Source organism: Archocentrus centrarchus, chromosome 20 (assembly GCF_007364275.1).
Source record: "Archocentrus centrarchus isolate MPI-CPG fArcCen1 chromosome 20, fArcCen1, whole genome shotgun sequence".
NCBI classification, from domain to species: Eukaryota; Metazoa; Chordata; class Actinopteri; order Cichliformes; family Cichlidae; genus Archocentrus; species Archocentrus centrarchus.
In genome coordinates this window covers 20,415,569-20,440,163 of record NC_044365.1, presented here as the reverse complement: position 1 = coordinate 20,440,163, position 24,595 = coordinate 20,415,569, and the positions used below count along the sequence as shown (strand labels likewise).

Below are 24,595 nucleotides of genomic sequence, written 5' to 3'. Positions count from 1 at the left end.
GTTTGGCTTATTTCTTGCTTGTCTTCTGCATATATGAAAGCTTTTCAAATCCTCTGCGGAAATAACCACCCTACCTGTAACAATAAAGACTACTTTAGAATATTGAATAGAAACATATTGACAGGTGATAGTAAAATAAATAAACTCTGAAAAAATAATTTGTGTCAGATTTCATACAAAAGCTTAAAGATTTTAGGTTTAAGGTAAATTAAAGCCTAGTTAACCCAGGTAAAGCATTTACTGTGGACCGTAAGATCTAAATGATGAGTCTTAGATTTTGCTAAATGCTGATGGGTCTCAGCATACATGTAGATCTAAAAGAATCAAAAATGAGGATACTCTGCAGGGTGACTATTATACATGTCAATAAGCCTGCCTTGTGTCTCAACAAGCTAACGTGGAGTCAGTCAGCTTAGAAAAAAATGCAGCAACCAACATGGAGAAAGGAAACACAGGACAGATACATTGAGCTGAAGTTTATATCTTAAATGCATTGGTTGACATTTCACTAAGTGACCCTTCCCAAACATGTACATTTTTAACCTTTAAAATATGCATAGTGGTGAAAACAGCATTTCCTGTATTGATTTTACTAAACCCATATTCTAAGGCTGTTATTAGCAAACACAGGCAATGTGAAAAGGCTTTCAAGAATATTATTATTCATTTTGACTTATTTGATATAATCCTTCCACCTCAAGCTCTAGATTTGTAAATGTAACCCATTTATGGTAATGAGCATTAAATCCCCTTACAGTTATGTGTGCATACTCCATTCATTTTTTATTAAAATATACCTCATAATTTCTGCCTACTTCTTGACAAAATGGTAATTAAAGAATTCAAATCCTCCTATTGCTTTTATAAAGGAAATTAATTCAGTCTATAGTTTTTGTGTATTGCCACAGGATCCTTCTCTGAGCTACTTCCCCATTGAAGTGGACCTCAGCTGTCTGTAGGTATCCTATGACTATATTATAGAAAGTTCATCCCATTTAACACAAAATAGGACAGGCACCTGAAAAAATATGAAGTGTTATGTTTTCTTCTTGAAAGATATTGTACATACAGTCACACTGGGCCTTTTGTAATTTATTAGGGAGAGGGGATATGGATTTTGGCCAATAAATATTTCCTATCACAAGAGGTGGCTTTAAAAGTGGATTCAAAAAAAAAAAAAAAGAAAGAAAGAAAGAAATCAAACCCTTCTTTTCAGTGTTGCTGCATGTTGCACACATCCTATAAATAATGTACTAACAAATATTGATTAATGTACCTCAAGAAGAACCACAAGGCCCAAAAGCCCCAATGTTTTGAGCTCTGCCTCTGACTGAATGTTTATGGCCTGAGGCAATGTGTGGTCCTTGCACTGTACTTTACTAATGGGGATTTCATTCTAGCCAATGAATTATGATTCTGCTCAGCTTCATTTCTTATTTAATTTGCAAATCTGCCACCTGCTAATGCACCAAAGTTCAAGTTAATTCAGGCTGCCACAGAATCAAATGGGAAAATGTATGTTTTGTTGAATCTCTGGCCATAGTAGTCCCCCTTTCCCATGTCAAAAGATTGGTATGACTGATAGTTCTTACTCCACATATTCATAAAGGTCATGCCTTGCAAGTGCCTTTCAGATACAACTGTGCGGTGGATAACATCACAGACCAGAAATCTGAGTGTGCATTATGACAGTATCTCCACTGTTTATGGTCACGTATGCATAAATCATGTCAAGTGAGACATGAGTGTATATTTTCCACAACATGCATTAAAAGTTGCGCACCATTAAAGTGGGGAAAAAGGGGTGGTTTTTGAACCAAATCACTGTTAATAACCTCATGTCAATAGCAATGTCATGCATTAGTCATAGTTTATTATAGAGTGTGGTATTGGATTAGAAGGAATTAGGCTGGCTTTGGTTTAATTGGTCCATTTTCTTGTCACCCATGGTCTGCCCACATATTAGAAGCTATCTCTAGCTATTTACTACCTAATTCTTAAATCCGACCTGTGCATCTTAGTGAATCACCTAGTTTACAGTGAATTAGGTCATGAGCACCCCCAGGCATTGATAATTATGGTTTGACATGCCCCGCACAGCAACACGCTGACCGTCACTTTTAGTTTATAGGCCCAGCAACCAATATGCTATGACACTGTTGACATATCACACCAAATGAGATATAGAAAAAAAACAAAAAAAACAAAAACAGTGCAGTACAGTATGTTGCCAAAGCAACTTAACAGGCTCTGATGGCTAAATGGAAGAAGAGGTGAAAACACTCTGCGATAAAGGTGCTAGAATTTGCTCTAAGGAAAGTTTGATCACTGTTCTTGGACACCCAATATATCCTTTAGACACTGTAAAGGATTTTACACTGTGCCTCCCAAAGGCTTGGATGTTATCTGAAAAGTGAATTACATTAGACAGTGCTTAAGGTGGAAACAGTGCACCAACCACAGTTATGATGAATGAATGGTGACAGTTGTCTCCAGCTCTGTGTGTTACATGAACTTGTACCAAATTTTGTCTGACAACTGCAGTCAGACACTAATGCATCAATAACACATTATTACTTTCCTGTCTGGCACAATCAGCAATAACCTACATTTCTCAGGTGTATTTATTCAACAAATGAGAGAGAGAGAGAGAGAGAGAGAGAGAGAGAGAAAGAGAGAGAGAGAGTGGGTGTTTGTAGGATGTTATGTAGGTGCTTTGAATCCAAATGGCATGACAACCTATCATAAGAGTCACCTGTTTGCCTGTTTGGCTCCTCGGTCTTAAACAACATGCGTAAACAGCTAAAAATATAGAATTAATCCACGCAGTGTCTCTCTCAATATCATACCTAAACAGGAAGTGTTACACACATCAAGTACGGGATGAAAGCAACCCAGTTTCAGCAACATGTACAGTCTTGATACAGTTGTTTGCCCCAAATATGTTATACTCACTCAGTTTCAGGGCCATGGACAGAGCTTAGTGACATTAAAAGAGTATAATTTCAAAAACTATTCATCCTAATTTACTACTTTAGGACCACAGATGGAGATGAATTATATTATGAATACTGCTGCATTTAATATCACTCATTCATTCACTCAGTCGATATATATATACCCTGTAGTCACTCAGAAGTCATCATTTTGGGTCAGAAATGATTGGTGGTAGAGGTACTAATGTGTAGGGAGTGATCTGGAACCAAAACTGTTGTCTGTTTGCCTTAATATATGCATAGTTTTTACCTTCAATTGACTAGCCAAAAAATACTGAAATAAATAAATGAAGTGAGATAATGGATTCACTTAAGTATTGTTCAAACTCACTTTTTCATTTACATTCATAAGTAATTCCAGTTTCAGTGCAGCAGCTATTGTTTATTTCCCTCAATATCTACATGCGTTCAGCACCAGAGACATAGCTGCATATTACTGAGACTATAGCTAAGAAAACAAATCATTTACTCTTCAATAGGTGGTCCATCTTATGCTGTGTCTACCTTGGAATTTTCTATTCCCTGCCATACGGATAGTGTGCTAAACTGCCGCACTATACTAAAAAAAAAAAATAAAAGTCTACAATCCATACTCTGTAACAAAGACCTTCTGTATTTTTTTTAAGCATAGTTGGTGACACTGTTGTCTATGATTCTGGTAGTTGTCTTAATCACACTTCACTACCAAGGGCCTGCTAAACCAAGCTTTAAGCTACATAATATGTAAGATGACAAAATCAATGAAACAACCCTGAACACCTTTGTTTTGCTTCACTGTTTCTGTTTCTTTTGTGCTTCGGTCTCAGCAACACACACACAGCTGGAAAATCCTCTCCTGTCTTTTCTTTGTCCTGGAAGTGCTCCATTTCTTAGTTTCAATCACACAGCAAAGACAGTGCAATATTGAATGCATAGTTGTGTCTGTGTTCTACACTATATAATAGTTGTATACACGATAAATTATACCTACTGCCATGCTGAAAAAAATGATATTCACACATTGTATCCCAATTCTCTCAAATGCTTGAGAAATATCTCTCTCTCTCTCTCTCTCTCTCTCTCTCTCTCTCTCTGTGTGTGTGTGTGTGTGTGTGTGTGTGTGTGTGTAAATTGTTTAACATAAAGACAATGTACACAGCTGAAGAAAATAAATGTCTTAAAAAGATTTCAGATATACAGTAATATAAGTTTCAGCACCCTGTGCTCTTACAGTCCAAGTATAATGCATTCGTTTTGTTTGCTGGTCACCAGTGTATTAGATTCTGTTTGAGCACTACGGACACGGCTCCTCTACAGTCGCCAATTTCAGAACCACGGTCAGCGCCGGTTTGTTGTTAACGGTGTGGTATTCGTCCTGAATGTGCTGCACTTCCACAGTTTAAGCACCGAGGACGAGGCTGCATGCTATTGGGATGCAGTTTTCTCAGTACGCATACGCTGACCGAACCCCCGCTGTAATAACACACACGCCTGTTCCTTCATCCCTAGTAAGAGAAAAGAACCCTGCTCTTTATCCCAGCCCGCGCTTGCACTGAATGAAATGAAAGCATGCCTGGATCGCCGCGTGGCGCTGACACCGCGTGAGCTCTGCATCTTTAAAACAGAAAAAAAAAAAGAAGAAAAACAGACAAGCTGCTCAGTCATAACTGTGAACTGTGGAATGATAAGGACTACCTCTTTTTACTTTTGGAGAGAGCCAAGCCGTTAGGAGAGCATTCAGCATCAGCTGTTCAACACTGGTCTCTCATTGCTGGAAGTCGGGGCTGAATCAGTCACATGACAGAACTGGAGGCAGAGATCTAGAGAAAAGGCACAGCATTTCGGCTTGCACCGCCATACTGTATTTTGAGCCATATCACATTTTTATTGCAACATTTTACTCCCGCTCGGTGAGTACATTTCCAATGGCTTTTTTGTAAGCATTTTTTGTCTTTTTAATTGCCCCTCCTTTTTTTATTTTTCCTCCTTTTGCTGATGGTTGAATTGAGCATTGACATGGTGGTTTTGAGCGTTTTTCCACATCCAGGCTTCAAGTTTTTAGCATGCAGTTATTCTGATCGAGAGTGCCAAGAGGGTAAACGGGTGCGTTATCGGGCTTGAGAAAGCCTTTATTTGCTTGCAGTTTTGTTTCGAGGGTCGAAACCAACCAGGTTTTGTCAGTATTGAGATTTTTCAAACATTTATTGCTGGTTTTGAAACATTTTTAATTTTTCTTTTTTGTTTCTGTCGACTTTTGCTGTTGCTATGCTTTGGTTTGCATTTTGCAGTGTTGTTTGTTGCCTTCGAGTTTTGTGATTTTGATGTCTCGGTGAAATCCCACCGATCCAATCCTTGATTTTACTTTGCTCCTCTTTTCTTTATATAAAAAGGGGGAATCCTTTTTAAAGCCATTTTAACGTGATACTTTTCTTGCAGCTGAGCTCACAGGTTTGTTGTTTTTGTGTTCCTCTCTTTTTCCGATTTCATTATACTTTTGCTGGTGGCAGTGTCAAGTATTTTTGGATGTTATTTTTTTTGACTAGATGATGCTGGGTGGACGAGGGGAGTTTTGATTCTTGGGGGAGTTCAATGCGTTTTTGTTTTCAACGAGGATGAACAGACATTTTCCCTCTTGCAGGTATATAATGTGAGCGGATAAGTGACACGTTTCTGTATTTACAATAAAGAATAAGGTGACAGAAATATGCACCTGTGGCTGACGTGTTATTTTGTAAGGGCTGCTCAAATTGTTGATTAGAAAAGGCATTCTTCATCAATGTTACCTGAAGGTTACCTGCTGTGATCGATCTGTGCCTAATGCTTCCTAAAAATCAAATGTCGTGGTCAACAATTCAAGAACACGGATTGGAAATCGCACGCAGCTCGTTCGATCACAGTGTTTTCTTTGTCGTGAGTTCAACAATCTTCACGCCGTCCAAGCTGAAGACTAAATGTAAGTAGATACATTCAAGGAAGGATGCACTGCAATGAATGCAATTATCTCCCAAGAATAAAGTATCGAAAGTCTATCCATATATCAATTTGGAGGAGCAGAAATAACAAATTCCTTTACTGCAGCTTCTTTAAACTGCAGCTGGCTACCAAGTTGGGGTGATAATTAGGATACAGTTTCCATTGCAGTATGTCATGGGCAAATATCTTCCCACACTTAAGTGCCCCTCTTAGTCCACACACTCAAATTGGCTTTTGTGGGCCTGGATGCATAAATACTTTTGAATTGTCAAATCTGACTTTACAGGAAATTAACTAAAAGAGGACTTAGAGTGAAATAATCATTCAAGAGGCGCTAAAAGATTATTGTGGTGCTACAAGAAATTAAAAAATAAAGAAAGAGTAAACAGATATCATGCAGTCTTAGCAAAGATCTAGGCTTGCAACCGGGAGTTATTTGCTGTGTGTGGATCCATAGCCAAAAACTAATGGTACTCATCAGAAATCCACCATCTTTACTTCACGTATTCTTTGCTTTTTTTTTCCTGGACTGATCTAAATAATTCCTGACTTTGTTGTTAGCTTCTATGGAGTTAAGCTTGTGTATCAGATTTCATCAGTTTGCTCCATTTAACACATATGTGTTCAGTTTAACAGAACAGAGATTTTGTCAGTGTAATACTGCAGGCCAATAAAACATAGGAGAGTGGACCATTAAATCTGAGTGTAGACTGTCCCAGTGTCATTAAACAGGCTTGCATTGTAGATCAGAATCAGAATAATTTAATGTGGTGAAATGAAACATTAATAACTACTGGATGAAAAACAGAGTAGGTAAACTTAGATTGTTAATAAGGCAAACTGACTACAGCAATTAAGATGAAACATGTTACTGAGAATTGAAAAGCTGTTATTAAGTATTGATTTCTCTGCCCTCGGTCAGATCTATACAGACCATAAAGGAGATGTATGAGGTGGTTTTAATGGTCTCCAATTTGCGAACCAATTTAGAAACAGCGTTAAGAGTCTAGGAAGAGTCAGTGTTCGCTTGTAGACACATAGTAAATACATTATAGGGTGTATGGTGTTGGAGTAGGTGTGAATTTCCCATAGAGTCTGTCAGAGACGGAAAAGAAGCATTCTGTTTGAATCCAACATTAGATCCAGATACAAGTGATCAGTGTATCTTCAGTTTTTGCACTGCAGCCATGATTTTATTACATTTCCCTCAAATCTAAATCTCTAAAAGTCACAGAACTAATTTAAGCCTTGAACACATTCACACGCTAAGTCATTAGGTGAAAGAATGGCTTTAATTTCCAAGGCCTGTGTTTTAGCCTGAAATGTGGCATTTTAGTGTATCCAGATAATATTTTCAGCAACTTCTTCAAGGCATCACACATTCCTCAAGTTTATCATTGCAGACTCGTGCACAAACCAAAGCCATACAAATCCTTTATTAGCTGCATAAAATAGTTGCCTTTTGATAATGTTTTGAAGGAAACCTCTTTATTACCTTCAGTGCACATAAGTTTCAGTTCATTCATTAAAAAAATCAATCCATCTGTTGGCTTTCAAACGTCAACCTACTACATCACAAGAAATCAACATGTCTTCGTGCCCTGAGTTGAGAGGTGTTTCTGCCATGCCGCTACAGTATGAGCTCCTTGGACATTTTTTTTCCCTGCTAAGCATTATGATAGTTTCTATTACGTCCTGCAGTGTTGTGTCTGCGCTCCAGGCAGGTTTTCTGTTATCTGGGCCAAGCCAAAACCGCACAGGAGTCTTACGAGAAGTGTGATAGCTCATAGCTCATGTTTGGATAAATCTCTTCTACCATGAATAAAACATCACACAAGAGTCAAATATGTGTGCACTAAGCATGTGCTTAACTATGGGATACATGAAAGTGCATGCAGGTATGGTAGTGGTGGTGTGTGTAGACACGTGTTGCTTTAGTATCACCTTCTGATTAAAAAAAAAAAACATTAAAAGAGGACAAAACCCGAGCAGACTTTTTGTTTATCTTCTTCAAAGTGTTGAAAAGGGAGCTCAAAAGTTTCATCATGTTTGAGAAGCAGCAGTGGCTTTTTTAGTTGATTTATATATTTTTTTTATTTAATATCATGAACACACATATAAATATACTGTAAATGCCGTTTTATGACTTGCCATTGTCTGAATGTATGGTAGCTGCAGAGTTAATCTGAAGTTTGCTCTGGTCTTTATAATTTTTGTCAGACAGTGATGGTTTCAGTTCATTTCTGCATTGTTTTAATTGGATTTCCATAACCTATTACTCACAAAAGGGTTTGGTTGCTGTTTTCCATCTTTATATATCAATTAGAAAATTAGCACGACAAAAATGGTTATTGTCTTTCTGGTAATTATTATAATATAACAATAAATAAATAAACACTAAACAAATTGCTACATTTGAATATCTACATAAAATCATATTCCTCTTTCTTGCCTAAAAGGCATACTGCACAAAGCACCGCTCTTTACTGCATTAGTGTAATGTTATTTTGAGAGCATGATTAAGTATGAATAAAAGCAAGAATACCTGAATTCCTCTTAGGCTGCACCACAAAGAAGAAAGAGCAGTCTTTGTTACCTGAGAGGAAAAATGTGGGGCAAGGAAGTTTGCAAGGCAGTCGCTGCACCAAAAGCTTGAATTTTTTTGTAATCTGGTAGTTGTAAAGGCATCTCACAAGAGCGTCTCCATATTATTATCGACTCACAGCTTCTTTCATCTGCATTTTGGCAGCTAGTCAACCATGTCAACATGACCTGAAGTACCAAACTAAAAAGAGTGTTTTACAATGTGTTTTATTTCTCTCAATGAGGCATTCTCTTCCTTCTCCCCCCTTTAGCAGATAAACAGCTTACCTTTGGCATGACTCATTCTACTGAGACTAGTGTTAAGTACCTTACTGTTCTTTTCTGAGCTGTTAATTTGATAAGTGAGGGGATCTTGCACTTCATATTCTGGGCAATTAAACCCATATCTGAAGAATAGGGTCAGGCTGAATGACTTTCCAGTGTCTATTATGGGAACCATTTGAGTTATTGTGCATCACTGAAATGAGACTTCTGCACTGACATGCTGAGACCTGATTGCAATTTTAGAATCTCGCATGAAAGCAAAGTTTTGCTTTAGTTATATTTAATTAACATTTGGTCTCGAGTGTGTGCACCCTTGTAACTTGATGCTCATGAAGACACTGGGAACAGTCGCAAAACAGTGATTTATTTTTTTTTTATTTTTGGTTGAGCTACCTTTGATTAAATATGGAAAACAAGACAGACTAAGATTTGGCATGTGTTTGGTATGTGCAGAGAAATTATTAACAAAATTATCCATGTAGTTAGGCAAAAATAATTATTTTTACCAATCAGAGCAAAGTAATTCATAGAGGAATTGCTTTATTTTTAGGGAGGAAGTGAGGTTAGGGCTATGTGATTAGGACAAATCTCAAAAGGACATAGAGCTACTGTAAGATGTCACAAAGGTCAGTGTTTGGAAGATCTGCTCACGAAGAGAGTACAGTTTATATACTGCTTTTCCAGCCACAGTGCTAGCTTACAGGCCTCAAAATTAGTATTTAGATTACAAATGAATGCAGCATTTCTGCTCCTGATACACATAAATATTATTTCTTTAGACTAAAATGTCACAGGATTCTGCAGCAGCAGCCCCCCCCCCCCCCCCCCCCCCCCCCCCCCCCTTCAAATTAAATGGTAATTTTAGAAAATTGTTAGTCTCATTGTAGATGCCTAAGCCTGTTTCATCATACCTAACTTTTTGGCATTTTAATACATGTTTTTCACATCACTCTGCCAAACATCATCATTAAAGTTTAACCCTGAGGCAGAAGGATGACCGAGCCAAAGATGATTAGTCTGTTTTCTGCACATCTTTTCTGGAAGTAATAGAAGGTCTCAGTTTGGGTACATATAGAATTATGGAAATGTAGCTGAAAATATTTTGGCAGCAGCCAAAAAAAACCCCAAACACAATTTTAAGCATACACTAATTTACACGTACATTTGTAGAGAAAGAGCAGAAGACAGAATCAGATGCAAATGAGGCTCTTCAATTTTTTGACCTTTAAGAGCAGACAGTTTAATAACAAGATTTCAGCTTTTATCTCCGGCTCGTGTGCATTTACTTTACTTTTCTTAAGCAGGAGATATCCCCTCCATCACTTCAGTAACTGTTTCCCCTGATAGCGCTCGCCATTCCGCAGTAAGTTGAGGAACAGAAAACTAGAACAATGGCATGGGAAAAGACAAGCTGATCAAATATTTAGAAAAGCACTGAACTTTTTTTTTTCTGTCCTACAAAGATGAAATGTTTTCTTTACCTCACTGCAACATTAAAAAAAAAAAAAAAAGTAGAAAACACTGCAGATTAAATAAACATAAGAATCTCCCGAAAGGCCACCATAAAATATTAAAAGCAGCATTAAAAAGATAAAACACGGAAATAACAGAGAGTAAGGGCTCCTAGGTCAATTTATAGAGGTTAAAATCAAAATGCATAATTAGATTCAAAGACTTAAAACATTCTTGGTTGCCATAGGCAACATCTAAAGCTCACGTAATTAATTTATCATTAAGATGCAAAACCAAGTACTCTTTTGCGATCTAAAGATGACCTGGGCATGACGATATCAAATGTAGGAACATCATGCATGGGAAACATCTGATTGGGAAGATCTTTAGATCTTTTTCTTTTGCTACTGTGTAAACAGCGGCACACTGCTCGTGGCAAGTAATTCAGGACTGGAAAGGGCTGCATAGTTTACTGGAAAGAGTGAATCTTGGTAAACTGCTTTCAGTAAAGAGACAGGGTTACAAAGTTGACAACTTGATCCAGGATTTCTGGCATGTCTTAATGACTGTGTGCTCATTGCTAAGTGCATGACTGAAAAATAAACAAATCAGAAACACAATTTAAAAAAAAAAGAGGCAGAAGAGTAGTGTGGAGCCTTTCAAAGCAGGTGGCAGAGCCCTCCAGATGCTGCAGAGAAGCAACGATGCAGATAATGTCTTGCCTAGATTACCTCAGGGACTCCGATTACAGTGGAGAGTCCTCATCTGGGTCAGCTCCAAGCTGGTTCTGCAGGGATCAGCTGTTCTTGCTGTCCTCCTGCTGGCCTCAGCTGTCTCTCACCTGCTTGTGACCAGTTGTGGATGTATTGGCAGACTGAACACCACAGTGTTGACACACATGAGACCTAATACTGTGTCGTACCCACGCTGTAATGACAGCTGCTTTTTACAATGAAAGTTGTTTTGATAAAGTCTGAATAAAGAAATAATTTCGTAATTGCATTAACCAATCAACAGCAGTCAGCTCTGGGAAATTTTTATTATAAGGCAAATACAAATACCTAACCCCCAGTGCAATAATAGTGGAATAGCTGGAAATAGTGGAGTGAAAAATCTCTATCTTAAAAAGAAGAAATCTCCAGGAGACAGCAACTCAGGGAGGGTGCCCATCTGCCTGGATCAATTGGGGTAAGCAGAAAGTGAAGAGAGAAAAGAAGAGCATAGAGAGACACCAAACAATATAACTAAGCATGGATAAATTGCTGAACAGGCCTTCAGAGCACAGTCCCTGGGGGCTAGCGGTCAGAGCTCCCCGGGGGTTACAGTGTTGGTTTGAAGGATTTCATCCTGGAATGTCAATCAGATGACTAAAAAGACTTAAAATGGACAAAAAATAATCACAAATAACCGCAAAGAGGCAGAAAACAACCATAAATAATGCAAAAGGCAAAAAAAAAAAAAAATGCACGCCAACCTCAAAGACACACAAAACAATCAAAGAGGCACGAATTATTACAAAAAGACACGAACTGACCACGAAGAGACACAAAACAACTACAAAGGCAGACAAATTAACAGGAAAAAGACAGCCACAAATAACTGAAAGCATTCTGCATTTCTTTCATATTAGATGTCTTCATCTTATGTTTCAAGGTACTGGGGGCCTTTTACATGCCTAGGGGCACATTGGCAAGGGAGGGAGGGCGTTCAAAACAGGAGTCAGAGGTTTAAGATCTTTGAAGTTTATATCCAAATATAGAGTAGACAGAAAAAAATCTGCCATCACTTTACACAAAGCGCACCAAAGGGTAGAGAAAAGTAAAATTATCATAAAATAATTATACTTTTCTTCTGTGGGACTGCAGCTGACAACAAAACTTCTTCTTTACTGAAGGGGTGTGATGGTAATTTTGCTGCATATCTTTAATTTGGTCTGATACATTCAAAACTCTTGCATAGTGCATAGCTTAATTTATTATTTAGAGATCATTCAAACTGTTTGACTTTTTGTATGTTTACTGGTTTGCTCTAACTTGACATGTATTAAATATACTAATTTGTAGTTTCTGCAGACAATAACAAACAATGCATGTGTTTGCAAAAAAACCCTGCATCTCTAATGTACATAAATAATTACATTACTCCATCCTGTGTAGTTTATCAGATCACACGTGTAAATTTAAGCCTAGATGCATGCTTTTTAACAGAGGCAAAAATGCAGATCTACAGTATACAAGAGATGAATATCGGTTATGCAAAAAGGGGCTGCAAATGCACCTGAATAATATATCCTTCGCATTTCTGCATGTACTCAGGAAGATAATGTACATAGAAATTCCCCAAATAGATTTTTCAGGGAGATATAAACTGAAACAGAGAAAAGAAAAAGAGATATTCCAACATAGAGGCATCTTGACTCACATACTCATGAGGATCATGACCTCAATTTTCAGTGTGTGCCACTAGGAAAGCACAGGTGCACTCAAGAAGAGATGGCTAGCTAGCTAGCTAGCTATTGAGTTTGTGTACCCCTGAGGGCAAAAACATGTCCACCGAGCAAACCTTTTATGTTTCTCTCAACAAACGGTTCACTTGGAGGTATCAGGGGGGCCTGTTGGTGATGGTGAAAATGTATTCTGCTCCACATTCTGATTCAGGCTGACAGATAATTCTTAACAGACTACAACATATGGACAGACCTGGAGCTTTTTACACAGAGGCATTCACATTGTTATTTAAATGATGATAAGTTATGCAGAACTTTTATTAACTAGGAGAAGCAAAAGGGAAGAAATACAGAAATCAGCGTGCTTTTATTGCAAAGAATAGCTGCTGTAGTGATCCCACCCATACGTGATAATCCCAGCTCTGTGGCTGCCTGCATGCGTGCACATGTCCCTGCAAATATGCATCCTGAACACAACTGCATCCTCAACGGATTGAGGTTAACTAAAAAAAAAAAAAAAAAAAAAAAAAAAGAGACAAAAACATCTGTCTTCCTAAAATGTAGCCCTACTCACTGATGGGTTTAGGGTTAAAAATAGAACTACCATCATTTAATTCCCCACTTAGCCACAAAAAAAAAAAAAAAAAAGCAATCAGCTCACGAAACATTAGTGGCCTGTTGACATCTTGCAGTGAGCCACAGTCTATCAGGTGGTGTGTGTAAATAAGACTCCATTCTTCATATTGATTTTACCCCCAGGTTTTGACATCAGAAGAAATCAGCACATTGCTGTATGTTCTCTGCAATAACAGCAGTTATTATAGCCATTACTTCCTTTTCCATCCATTTTCTCTAATATACACCCTGCGCCTGCACTCATCAGTGTGCAAAGATGTGGTTTGGATATTTGTCTTGATGGAAAGGTAAATGAAATCTTCACTCGAATAGCCTGCTCCGGCATTATTAGTGGATATAAATGTGCTTACTTATGAATTCCTTTGTTTCATAAGAGTAACATGATTCTCTGGATTATATTTATCTCCCTTTTGCTGCCCAGTTAGTTTTTACTGGGCAGCAAATGGCAGCTTCTAGTAATGTGAAAAAACAGAGAAAAGAAACTCCATCATGAGTATTTAAATTGTGTCTGCATGTCCTATAAGCCAGTGCTTCTCAGTGCTTCTCAGTTTTTAAGGCTGTTGAAGCAAGAAATACTTGTGACCTATCATAATCAGTAGGATAGGGTAAAATGAATACTTGGATTATACTGTGTTGTGGACGCGGATACTGACAGCTGGAAACTCAACAGCCGAGCAGTCATTCATCATGTAGTCATACATGATGTAGTCCTTTAAGTTCAGCACCTGGAGTGGACAAAATTTACGTCACTCGGGCCCTAGCAGACGCTAGGTGGAAAATATAATCGAGGCTTAAGTGATGTAAAAATTGCTTCAATCAAAGAATGTCGAAATTGTCAGAATAATAAGCAGGAAAGAAATCAGAGCCATTGCGTCATGCGTTAGTATGTAATTTTGTAGGATAAATGTACTTTTCTTGTCTTTCTGCCCTGAATTTGGAATTACTGCCATAAACTACAAAAAAAAAAAGTTTCCTTTTAAGCACGACCAGAAAAGGGTGGGAGCTCCATTCAACCTTACACTGTTTAGATTCCCTATAACACGGGGTCTGTCAGGGCTTGTCTGAGACAAAGGTAATGGCCCCGGCATTTTGGCCTGGATCAGCCCACCACAATCGATCACATGCCACATATCTTTGTGCTCGCCTGAATATCTGTTCCATCCATGCCACTAAAAACACTAAAGGTGTGTAATGAGTAAGAGCAGACTAAGATTTAGACAAAAGAACATCTAAATTACTTTAAAAAAGTGACTTTTCAAGTTTATATCATATACTCAGAGAATTTAAAATAAATAGGTAATGCTTTCTGTGATAAATAATTGATTGGAGAATTGTTCTTTTCTACTTGAAGAAAATATCTCCATAACTCAGAATATTTCCTGTGAACTCTTTGGGTAAGTCCTTAAAAAAGCAGAAAAGGTGAAGTGAATAAACTGTCAACATAAAAGTCAAAAAGGATGCGGGGGAACTCCTTTGATAAATCTATATATATAAAAAAAAAGTGCTGGCACCCTGTCAGAGAGGTGCAAAATGCTTGCACTAACATGACAATGGGTGTAAAGACAAGTGCACAAATCGCTGTTTAGTAAATAAATAGAAGCAGAGATGTCTTGATTTTATTTTCCTATAACGTGAAGCTTCCTTCCTGAGAGGATTTTTCAGGTTCCAAAACAACACTGGCAGCAACAAGCTGCCAGCTGGCCCACTGCTAATGATAAAAGGTGGTTAACAAAATCGTGGCATCCTTTTTACACTAGCAACTGTTTACTAATTGTCTTAGCCACTTTGCACAGTGTGTTAGCTAGCCACTGTGACAGCCCTACAAACACATGGTGAAGAGCAAACTATGTGTTTGTAAAAGTGGCGAGCTAGCCAAATTGAAGTTGTGCAGAGAGTGCAAATTTGGTTTTACTGTAATGTCATCAACATGACTTTGCAAACACCAGCCAGTTTGTTCACCAATAAAACTTTACTCCAGTTTATGAAGGGTGGTTTCCTCCAGACAAGTATCACCTTGCTAATCATCCTAATCTCATCTCTCCTGATATATTGTTGATCCAGGAAGGCAGCCCATTACCTTCTGCTTAATTTACCCCCCCCCCCCCCCCCCCCCCCCCCCCACACTTTCCCCCCTTATCCAGTCCTTCTTATTACATATGCCCCCACTGCCCACGACGCTCTCATCTTATCCATTTTGGCACGCTGATGTTTTTGTAGACAGCTGTGTTGGCCCAAAAGTCACGTTAGGCCCACCGGGAGAGTTCTGGTATGCCAGATGGCCAGTCCAGCACAGGTAAAAGGTGATAACAGAGAGCAGAAAACAAGCCAGAATAATACCATCATCTTTCCTTATCCTCTGGTTTCTTTTTTCTTTTCTTTTTTTCTCTCAGCCTACCACTAATTACAAATTACAGAAAAAAGGGGGAAACAGCAGGTGTGAGAAGCAGAGAGCAACGCTTCGTGTTGAAAAATGGGTGAGGGTCTCAGGCCATGAAACAGCAGCCTGCTTTTCTTAGTCTGTAATCAAGCCCTGTGTTTTACCATGGCTGTACTGTGGCAATACCAATGTTTTTAAGGAAGAGCTCAACATCTTGGGAAATGCTCTTGGTGGAATTTGCTATTTTGATAAGAGTTAGATAAAAAAAAAAAGTTCTCTGTCAAATATAAGACCATGGTTCTCAGCTAGCTGCCAGTTTGCTTAGTTTAAGATAGTCTAAGAATGAGTAATATGACTCTAAACACTAAATTAAATTGGGGTGTTTATTTGGGTTTATCAGCAGGGCCTTTTTTTAGGTGCACTCAGGGGTTAAATGAGTAGGATCGATCAGAGTTTCAGCACCTTCACTTACTGAGAAATTAAATTTAATCAGAACTTTATGATATAATTTTATCAGGCAAGTGAATTTTTCATGTGCTTCAGTCTGACTTTGCTTCCAGCTGATGCCAGAGAAAAATGAATATCACCCCTGGCCCCGTCTGCACAGTAGACACATTTCGTTTTTCATCGTTGTCATCCCTGTTGTGCATCCATGCATGCAGATGTCAGTAAAGTTAACATGTGGTACTTCAGTATCTAGCTACTGCTACAGAAGGGGAGCAAGCATAAACAAAGTTACTATTCTATTCTAATAATTCTTTTATTAAAATATAATACTAGAAAGCAATTGCATGCTGAGCTGAGTAGTTGCAGTACTATGTTACAGTTTACAGTAATGCACTATGCTGCACAGGTGCAAGGCTCTGTGTGCATGCTCTGTGGTGTCCATGCACACTCTTAGGTAATTCTGCAGCAGTAAAGATAATAGTAGAAGTATACCTTCCATAGCAACAAAGCTTGCTAAAATCCTTTTTGGGGAAAAAAAGTAGCAAAATTTTAAGCAGTGTTTATCAGATTTTCCCACTGATTTTATACATGTATTTTTTATGTCCTGTTGACCATTGGAATTAAAGTCAATTTGGATAATACTTCAAATTAAGTGTTTAGTGTAAGTGTAGTATGTAGTGTAATTGTAAGTACCTGGAGGCATGGCAAGATAGCAGCTTCTAGAAGGACTCTGTCATCCATTGGGATTTAAACTGATGATGCTCTTTAGTATGATTTACCTTTATAATAGCATTGCACTGACTAGGGGTTGGAAAGATGATGTAATAGGCCATATAATATATAACAATGTGACTGAAGAGCAGCAAACGTTTAGAGCAACAGCAGCTGGTCACAGTCTGTCTGCAAAGAAAATGGGACTCATAGTGCAATTTATTTTGTGGCTTATTTCTAAGTGAGTCATTTCCCCACGCTGCACCTGATCTTAGGGTTCCCTGACCAGCCAAATTCAACTTTTACCCCTGAGTGTAGTGATTTTGTGCTATGCTAAGCTAAGTATATGTGACAGACAAATATCAGTGGCATCAGTCCTTTTCTTATTTAACGCTTTGCACAAAAAAGCAAATGAGCATATTTTCCACAGTGCTAAACTTTTCATTTTGGAGTACTTTGGTTGCAGTGGAAATGGGGTAGCTTACTGCAAAGCGCTACTTGTAATTCAACTAAAAACTTTCAGATCATTTCAAGTCAAACTTTTCTCCAAATAAATCAAGGGAACCTGCATTGCAAAACTAATCTGAGCAGGCATTTTCACACTGAATATTAAACGACTAAAAGTAGTGGATAAATTTGATCATTAGAAGTCACAATATTAGCTGAAGACAAAAAAGAAAATTGTCTTCTGCACTATCCTTCCGCTTTATTCCAAAACTTTGACACAGCAGCTTTCTAAAATTGTTTTGACCAGATGGCTAAACTAGAAGAAAGACTTTCTGTGTATTATTTCATCCTTTTTTCATCTTTTTAGACCCATGGGGCGCTAACTGCAAGAAAAATCCATTTCTGTCAGTCTCCAACGAGTCAGCAGATGACAGTGAATAAATTTGTCAGGGGTAGATGTAAAGTCGTTGCAAGCCACAGGAACCCGACAGCTCTATAATGCAGGTAGAGCCACAGTTTCTGTGATACAAACTAGGTGAATGAAGTGGGACATCTGGATTTGTCTTTATTTTGCTATACTCTAAAGACACCTGTCAGTGACAGCGTCGGGAATACAAACATAATTAAGTAATCAAACAGACAGATTACATATGTAAATTACATTAATTGCAGATACGGACTTAAAATATTCATTCAAATTAGTCACATCATTTAGGCAGGGATCTCTTCCTGGTGAGTGCAATCATTGAACTAATTAGGTCAGTCAATGCAAGTTGAAACAATTTGAAAAGCAATTTCACTTTTCAATTAATTATAGGCTCAGAGATTGAAAGCAATATGTAAATTTGTGGAGCAACAGCAAGGATAGAAAAATAACCCTTCAGAAAATCATCATGATGAGACCGGACTTATAGAAACAGGCTGAAAAAACAGGAATTTCACCATACAGCTTGAGCCTGAACTCTTATTTTTCAAGGTTTAAGGGTCAGAATGTGTATTTGCCGAGATGACTCGTCTGTCTTGATTTTGGAAGTATCTCGGGAAGTCTTTTCAGTGCTGTAGAGCTGAATAGTGTTAGATGAAAGCAGAGCACTCTTTCACCTTTCCGGTAGAAAGCAAACCACTTTGGAGAGTTCATAACCAGCTGCAGAGTGCATGGCTTGTTCAGAAATAAACAAAACAAATATCCACCCATGGCTGAACGGTTTCATTTGACAGCCTTATTTGTATTGTTATGGCACTTTTATTTCATTCTGAAGCAGGAATATAATTGCAGTTCATTCAAATTCTTTTTATAGTCTTGAGTGAAACAACATTAATGGCAGCCATAAACACAAGGACTGCAAAGGATTGCTCACCAAGCTGCTCCCACAAACAGGGAATGCATGAAGTGGTACAATAAATGGGCAAAAGTATTGGGCCACCTACACATTGCACCTACAGGAACTGCCCATCTACAGAAACCCATGTTTACAGTCTGGTTTAAAATAAAAAGATTTTGGCTTCTATTGATAGTTTCCCCCTTAATAACAATTCCATAGGTTGAAGTTTTAATCAGAGACCTGGATACTGGTGTTAGGTGTCCAAAACCAGTGGGTGATGTCACAGTGGCTACATCCATCTTTTATAGTGTCTGTGATTATGACACACCTGTCAAGGCTTTTTTATTTTTCCCACATGTTTAAAGAAGCAGTACTTTTTATTCATATATAAAGAGAGTGTCTTCTTTATTTCCTTTCCAAATCCCATCAGGAAAAAAAAATACAAAATAAGGGTTTATGAATGAAATGCTGCAGTTTTTAGCATGTCATAATGCTGCTGTAGCTAACATGCAGCAGTAACCTAGCATTTCTTCTAAACTCGTTCAGGTATTATTTGTATCCTGTACAAGACTATACATGCACCAGGAGGTTATTTTATCACCATCTACATTTGCTACATTATGTGGAGTTTTATTTTGAAATTCACTCATTAGTCCTCATTAGTAAATCCTTTTCCCTTGTAAAGGTGACAAGTGTGACAAAAAGCACAGAATAATGTAATTTTCTCAGTATAAATTCTTTCCATTTGGAGCATGAGCAGATGAGGATGCAGACCTTCTGCCTAAGACATACTTGCGTAAGATATGCAGCCTCTCTCTTGAAGGGTTGTAGAATTATATACAGTAATTTGAATATTTGACCTTTTAAGATAACTGTGGAAACTTTAAAAAGATGGACTCCTGCAGCTGAAGAATAACATTTCTCTAACTAATTACATTCATTTCAGCCAGCAAATATGACAACTGCTGAAGAAATGAGAAGCCAGCTTGTTTGCTTCTGTGTGAAACTGAATATCCATTGTTTTGAAAAATAATGATAAAATATTTTTGAGTGACAAATCTTTCACCATTATGAGGTGTGCTGCTAAATTGAAAAGGCTCAAATGCAAAACAACAGTGAGCAATCTTTTTTTTTTGTAGTTGTTGTTCAAGATAAAAATATTGTCATCTTTGCTTTTTCCCATTTTGTAAAATTATAAAAAGCCTAACAATACAGACTTAGCTTTCACAAGTGCCTATCTTAAAATGTGCCAAATTGTTCAACTTGTTCTTGTACACCTAAGACAAGACAGATGATGAGGCTACAGTATGTGATAGGACATGCCCTCAGAGGTCCCCTGCCCTTCGTTTCCTCACCTTTCCCATCGCATTATCCTCAATCTCACTTTCCTCTTCCCCACAATGCTTCCTCCCTTTCCCGTCCTCAGAGATCTCACCAGAAGCCTCCAGAAAGACAGATGCTTTGTCCATTCATTCAGTAATTACATTCCACTGCCAGGTCTTGCAGGCTGATTATTTAGCTGTCTGTCTCATCTACTGCCAAGCCACTTCTTCCATGTAAGCTCCGATTCAGGACCCCAGGACAGCATCCACGGATAAGACTAACCCTGACTGTGCTAAACAATGACAAGATTTCAAAGCGATTGGCCTGCCAGATTTTTGGTTTATTGTAGGTCCCATTCATGAACTGGGAAAACATTATCCAACTGCAATGAATGTAATAAACATGCAACAAAACAAAATGTAACGAATCTAAACAGTAACATATGGCAGATGCTTTTGGTGAACTGAACCAATTAATCAACTTGCAATGCAAATGTATAGCTTCGGTTTATTATGAAAACACCAAATTGGTTCTCAGAGAAATGGGAACAATTGCCTTTGGGCATGCCTATCTTTTTCTTACTCCTTTTTATATTAGAGCATCACCAGCTGTTATGGCAGATGGGCAAGGTAGCAACCAATTTAACTCCATCCATTTCTATGCAAGCACACAAGAAACAATCTGTCTCTGTCTCACTCACTCTCCCATTGAAGCTTCTTTTTCTGGAGGACCCAGCTTTACCACTCTCATTTTGACATACAGCTTTTATCAGCAACTAACCAAAAAAAAAAAACAAAACAATGTAAATAAAACAGTGAGGGGATTAATCAAATTTAATGTACTTATGATTAAATATTAGGGGTGGGACTCGATTAAAAAATTAATCGAATTAATTACAAGCTTTGTAATTAATTAATCAAAATTAATCGCATTTTAATCGCATTTCAATATTTGACATGAGAAATATTAATTTAAGTTTAGTTGATGAATGAATCAATATACATAAGCTTAAACTTCAAAATCTTGTTTATTTTCCCACCAGTCTACTACACAGACCAATGAAGGGTGGAAGTGCTCCTGTGATAAGCAAACTCCTGAAATTAAAGTTAAGCATCATAACTGGATAGTTTTATTCAACATTAATGTCTCACTTGTTATAGTTGGAAATTAATCATTCTCTCAGCTGCATTCCTTGATGTTGAAATGTGTTATGCTTGTTTTAACAGCTTATTTTGAATTAAAGACTTAAAAGTAGACCACAAAAAGGAGAAAAAGTTCGTTCTCAGTTTAACAGCTGCTTTTACACAGCTGTGCTTCGCACTCACGGTTGCTAGGCGACATGAGATACGCAGAGGTGACGGCAGCTGATATGAAGGCTAGCCGCTCACTTCCGGCCTTTGTGGTGTTCGTGGGCTGCGAAAGACGTGGGCCGGGTCCTTCGCAGGATGCGGCCCCTAATTTGGACATTGTGCGTCGATATAATCTGTATGCCGGGAACTCGTGCACTGAGAAACGTTCCACGGTGCAAAGTGCGATTAAAATGCGTTAAAAATTTTAACGCGTTAATTTCCCCATAATTAATTAATCGAAATTAACGCGTTAAAGTCCCACCCCTAATCTACACTGTTTCCTTCATCTATGAAAATTAGTTAATTAGTGAGTTAACACTACTCAATGTCACTTTGGACATTAAGTATCTGCTTCAAGGCTTTTGTAGTAGTAAATCTTGCTGCTTTAGGTCTGTTAGACTACAAAACATTAGAATGTGGTAAATAGAAGTCAAAAATTACAATAAAATTAAAGCTGGTAATAAAACAAAATTTTAAAAGAAGACATTTTAGATGAACTTTCCATTATCCTTGCCACACCAATGGCTCCTTTGAAGAACTATGAAAAGTTGTAGTTGAAGTAGACTGAGAAGTTTACAAAATGAAACATTTATTAAAAAAATCATATTGGCACAAACACTCACTGACCACTTTATAAGGGACATCTTGTTTTGCTGGGTTAGAACCCTTCTTAATTCTTCATGGCATGCATCAACTCAACACAGAGCTGGAAACATTCCTCTGAGATTTCCATCCATACTGACAAAGCATCACACGGTTGCTGCAGATTTGTCATATGGAATGTTCCACCACATCACAAAGTTGCACTATTGGACTGAGATATGGTGACTTTGGATACCATTTCAGTACACTGCTCAAATGCTCAAGAAAACAGTTTGACATTATTTGAGGTTTGTGATATGGCATGTTATCCTGCTGGAAGCAGCCATTAGATGATGTGCAGTTATATCAAGATGGACATAGTCAGCCTACACAGTAGGCTGTGGTATTTAAACAACACTCATTTAGTACCAAGGAGCCCAAAGTGGTCCAAGAAAATATCTTCCAAACCATTACACCACCACCAGCATCCTGAAGTGTTGATACAAAGAAATATGGATCCGTGCTTTCATGTTGTTTATGCCAAATTCTGGCCCTACCATCTGAATGTTGCAGCAGAAATTCAGACTCATCATACCAAGGAATTGTTTTTCCAATCTTCTTTGTCTAATTTTGGTGATCTTCTGTGAAGTGCAGCTTCAAGTTCCTGATGACAGCACTGGCATCCAGAAAAGAGATGCTCTTCTGCATACCTTGATTGTAACAAGTGGTTATTTGAGTTACTGCTGCCTTCCTATCAGCTCAACTCAGTCTGGCAATTCTCTTCCAAGCTCTAGCATCAACAAGGCATTTTTGCCTGGAGAACTGTGGCTCACTGGATAGTTCCTCTTTTCGGACCATTTTCCTTGAACCCTAGAGATCAGTGGTGGGAAAGTCCCAGTAGCTGTTATCTGGGACCAATAACCTTTTTCACCAACAACCAAAGTCACTGAAATCACCTTTCTTCCCCATTTTGATGCTCAGTTTGAACTTCAGGTTGTCTTGACCATGTTTACCTGCCCAAATGCACTGAGCTGCAGCCACGTAAATGGCTCATTAGATACACTGCTCAAAAAAATAAGGAAACAGTTTGAAGACAAATCAGATCTAAATGGGGGGGGGGGATCATGCTGGATATCTATACTGCTATGGACTGGGTAATGTGTTAGGAATGTAAGGATGCCACATTATTTGATGGGCATGAAAATTATCAACCTACACAGGGCTGAATTCAAAGACACCCCAAGAATCAAAGTGAAAAAATGATACTAGTCATTTTTTCACTAGTCTAAAGCTAGTCTATTTTGCTGGGGCATACTCCTGATGAGACAACGGGTAGTTGTCTCATCTCCTCTCGATCTGGACTAGGGCATCACTGGAGCTCCTGGACAGTCTGGGGTGCAACCTGGCAGTGGCAGATGGAGCAAAACATAATGTTCCAGAGGTGTTCTATTGTATTTAGGTTGGGGGAGTGTGGGGGGCCGTCAATGGCACCAATGTAGGATCTGACAGTGAGTCCAAGGATTTTATCCTAATACCCAATTGCAGTGAGAGTGCTGTTGCCTATCTGTGTGTCCCTCCAAGGATATGCCTCTCCAGACTATCACTGACCCAGCACCAAACCGGTCATGCTGAAAAATCTTACAGAAAAGCACAAGGCCCCAGTGGTGGACCTGCCAATTCTGGTATTCTATGGCAAATGTAAATCAGGCTCCATGACACAGGGCCCACTAGAGGACCTCAGGCCCCCAGGCCGGATAATTACTGTTTCTGTTTTGTATGTTCAGAAACATTCACACCAGGAGGTCATTTTGTGGGGCTCTGGCAGTACTCATCCTGTTCCACCTTACACAAAGGAGTAGATACCAGTTCTGCTGGTGAGGTTAAGGACCTTCTACAGTCCTTTCCAGCTCTCCTAGAGTAACTGTCCGGAATCTCCTCCATGCTCTTGAGACTGTGCTGGGAGACACAGCAAACCTTATTGCAATGCCATGAACTGACATGCCAGGAGGAGTTGGACTACCTGTGCAACCTCTGTAGGGTTCCCGATATTGCCTCATGCTACCAGTAGTAACACTGATGCTAGCCAAATGCAAACCTAGTGAAAAAACAGTCAGAAAAGATGAGTAGGGAAAAATGTCAGAGGCCTCCACCTGTAAAACCATTCCTGTTTTGGCAATTGTCTCATTGTTCCCCCTCTAGTGCATCTGTTGTTAAATTCATTGACACCAAAGCAGCTGAAACTGATTAACAACCCTCTCTGCTACTTAACTGACAAGATCAATACTGCAGAAGTTTAATTGACTTAATGCTATGCTCTGATTAAAAAGTGCTCCTTTAACATTTTGAGCAATACACTTGTATTAAACAGCAGTTGAATAGGTGCACCCAAAAACATATGGATGGGTTCACAACCTAACATCGGTCACTTTAATCAAGGTTTAGAATTTTTACAAACTCCAACTAACAATAATAAGCAGATTTATCTATATTAAAATTGTTATTAGTTTTAGTGTTGTAAAAATACATACAATATAAAAACACACAAACATGTAAAACATAACAATGTAGGCCATTTCCTTACATTGAACACTTACATTGTTAATATACTTTTAATATTTTCAGTATAATTTCCTAAATACATATTTTTACTTGAGTCATATTTAAAAATGTAGGGTTTTTTCTAAGTG

At 38.3% G+C, this 24,595-nt stretch overlaps 1 protein-coding gene across 1 annotated transcript in view; it reads left to right on the top strand.

The window, feature by feature from the left end:
* The first annotated feature begins 4,830 nt into the window (after window positions 1–4,830).
* LOC115799541 (RALY RNA binding protein like) overlaps window positions 4,831–24,595 on the top strand; it is a 120,332-nt gene continuing 100,567 nt past the window's right edge. Inside the window, exon 1 of the mRNA XM_030756762.1 lies at window positions 4,831–5,078. Within this exon, the coding sequence (XP_030612622.1) occupies window positions 4,971–5,078 (108 nt within the window). The 5' untranslated portion in view covers window positions 4,831–4,970. The remainder of the gene's footprint in view (window positions 5,079–24,595) is intronic.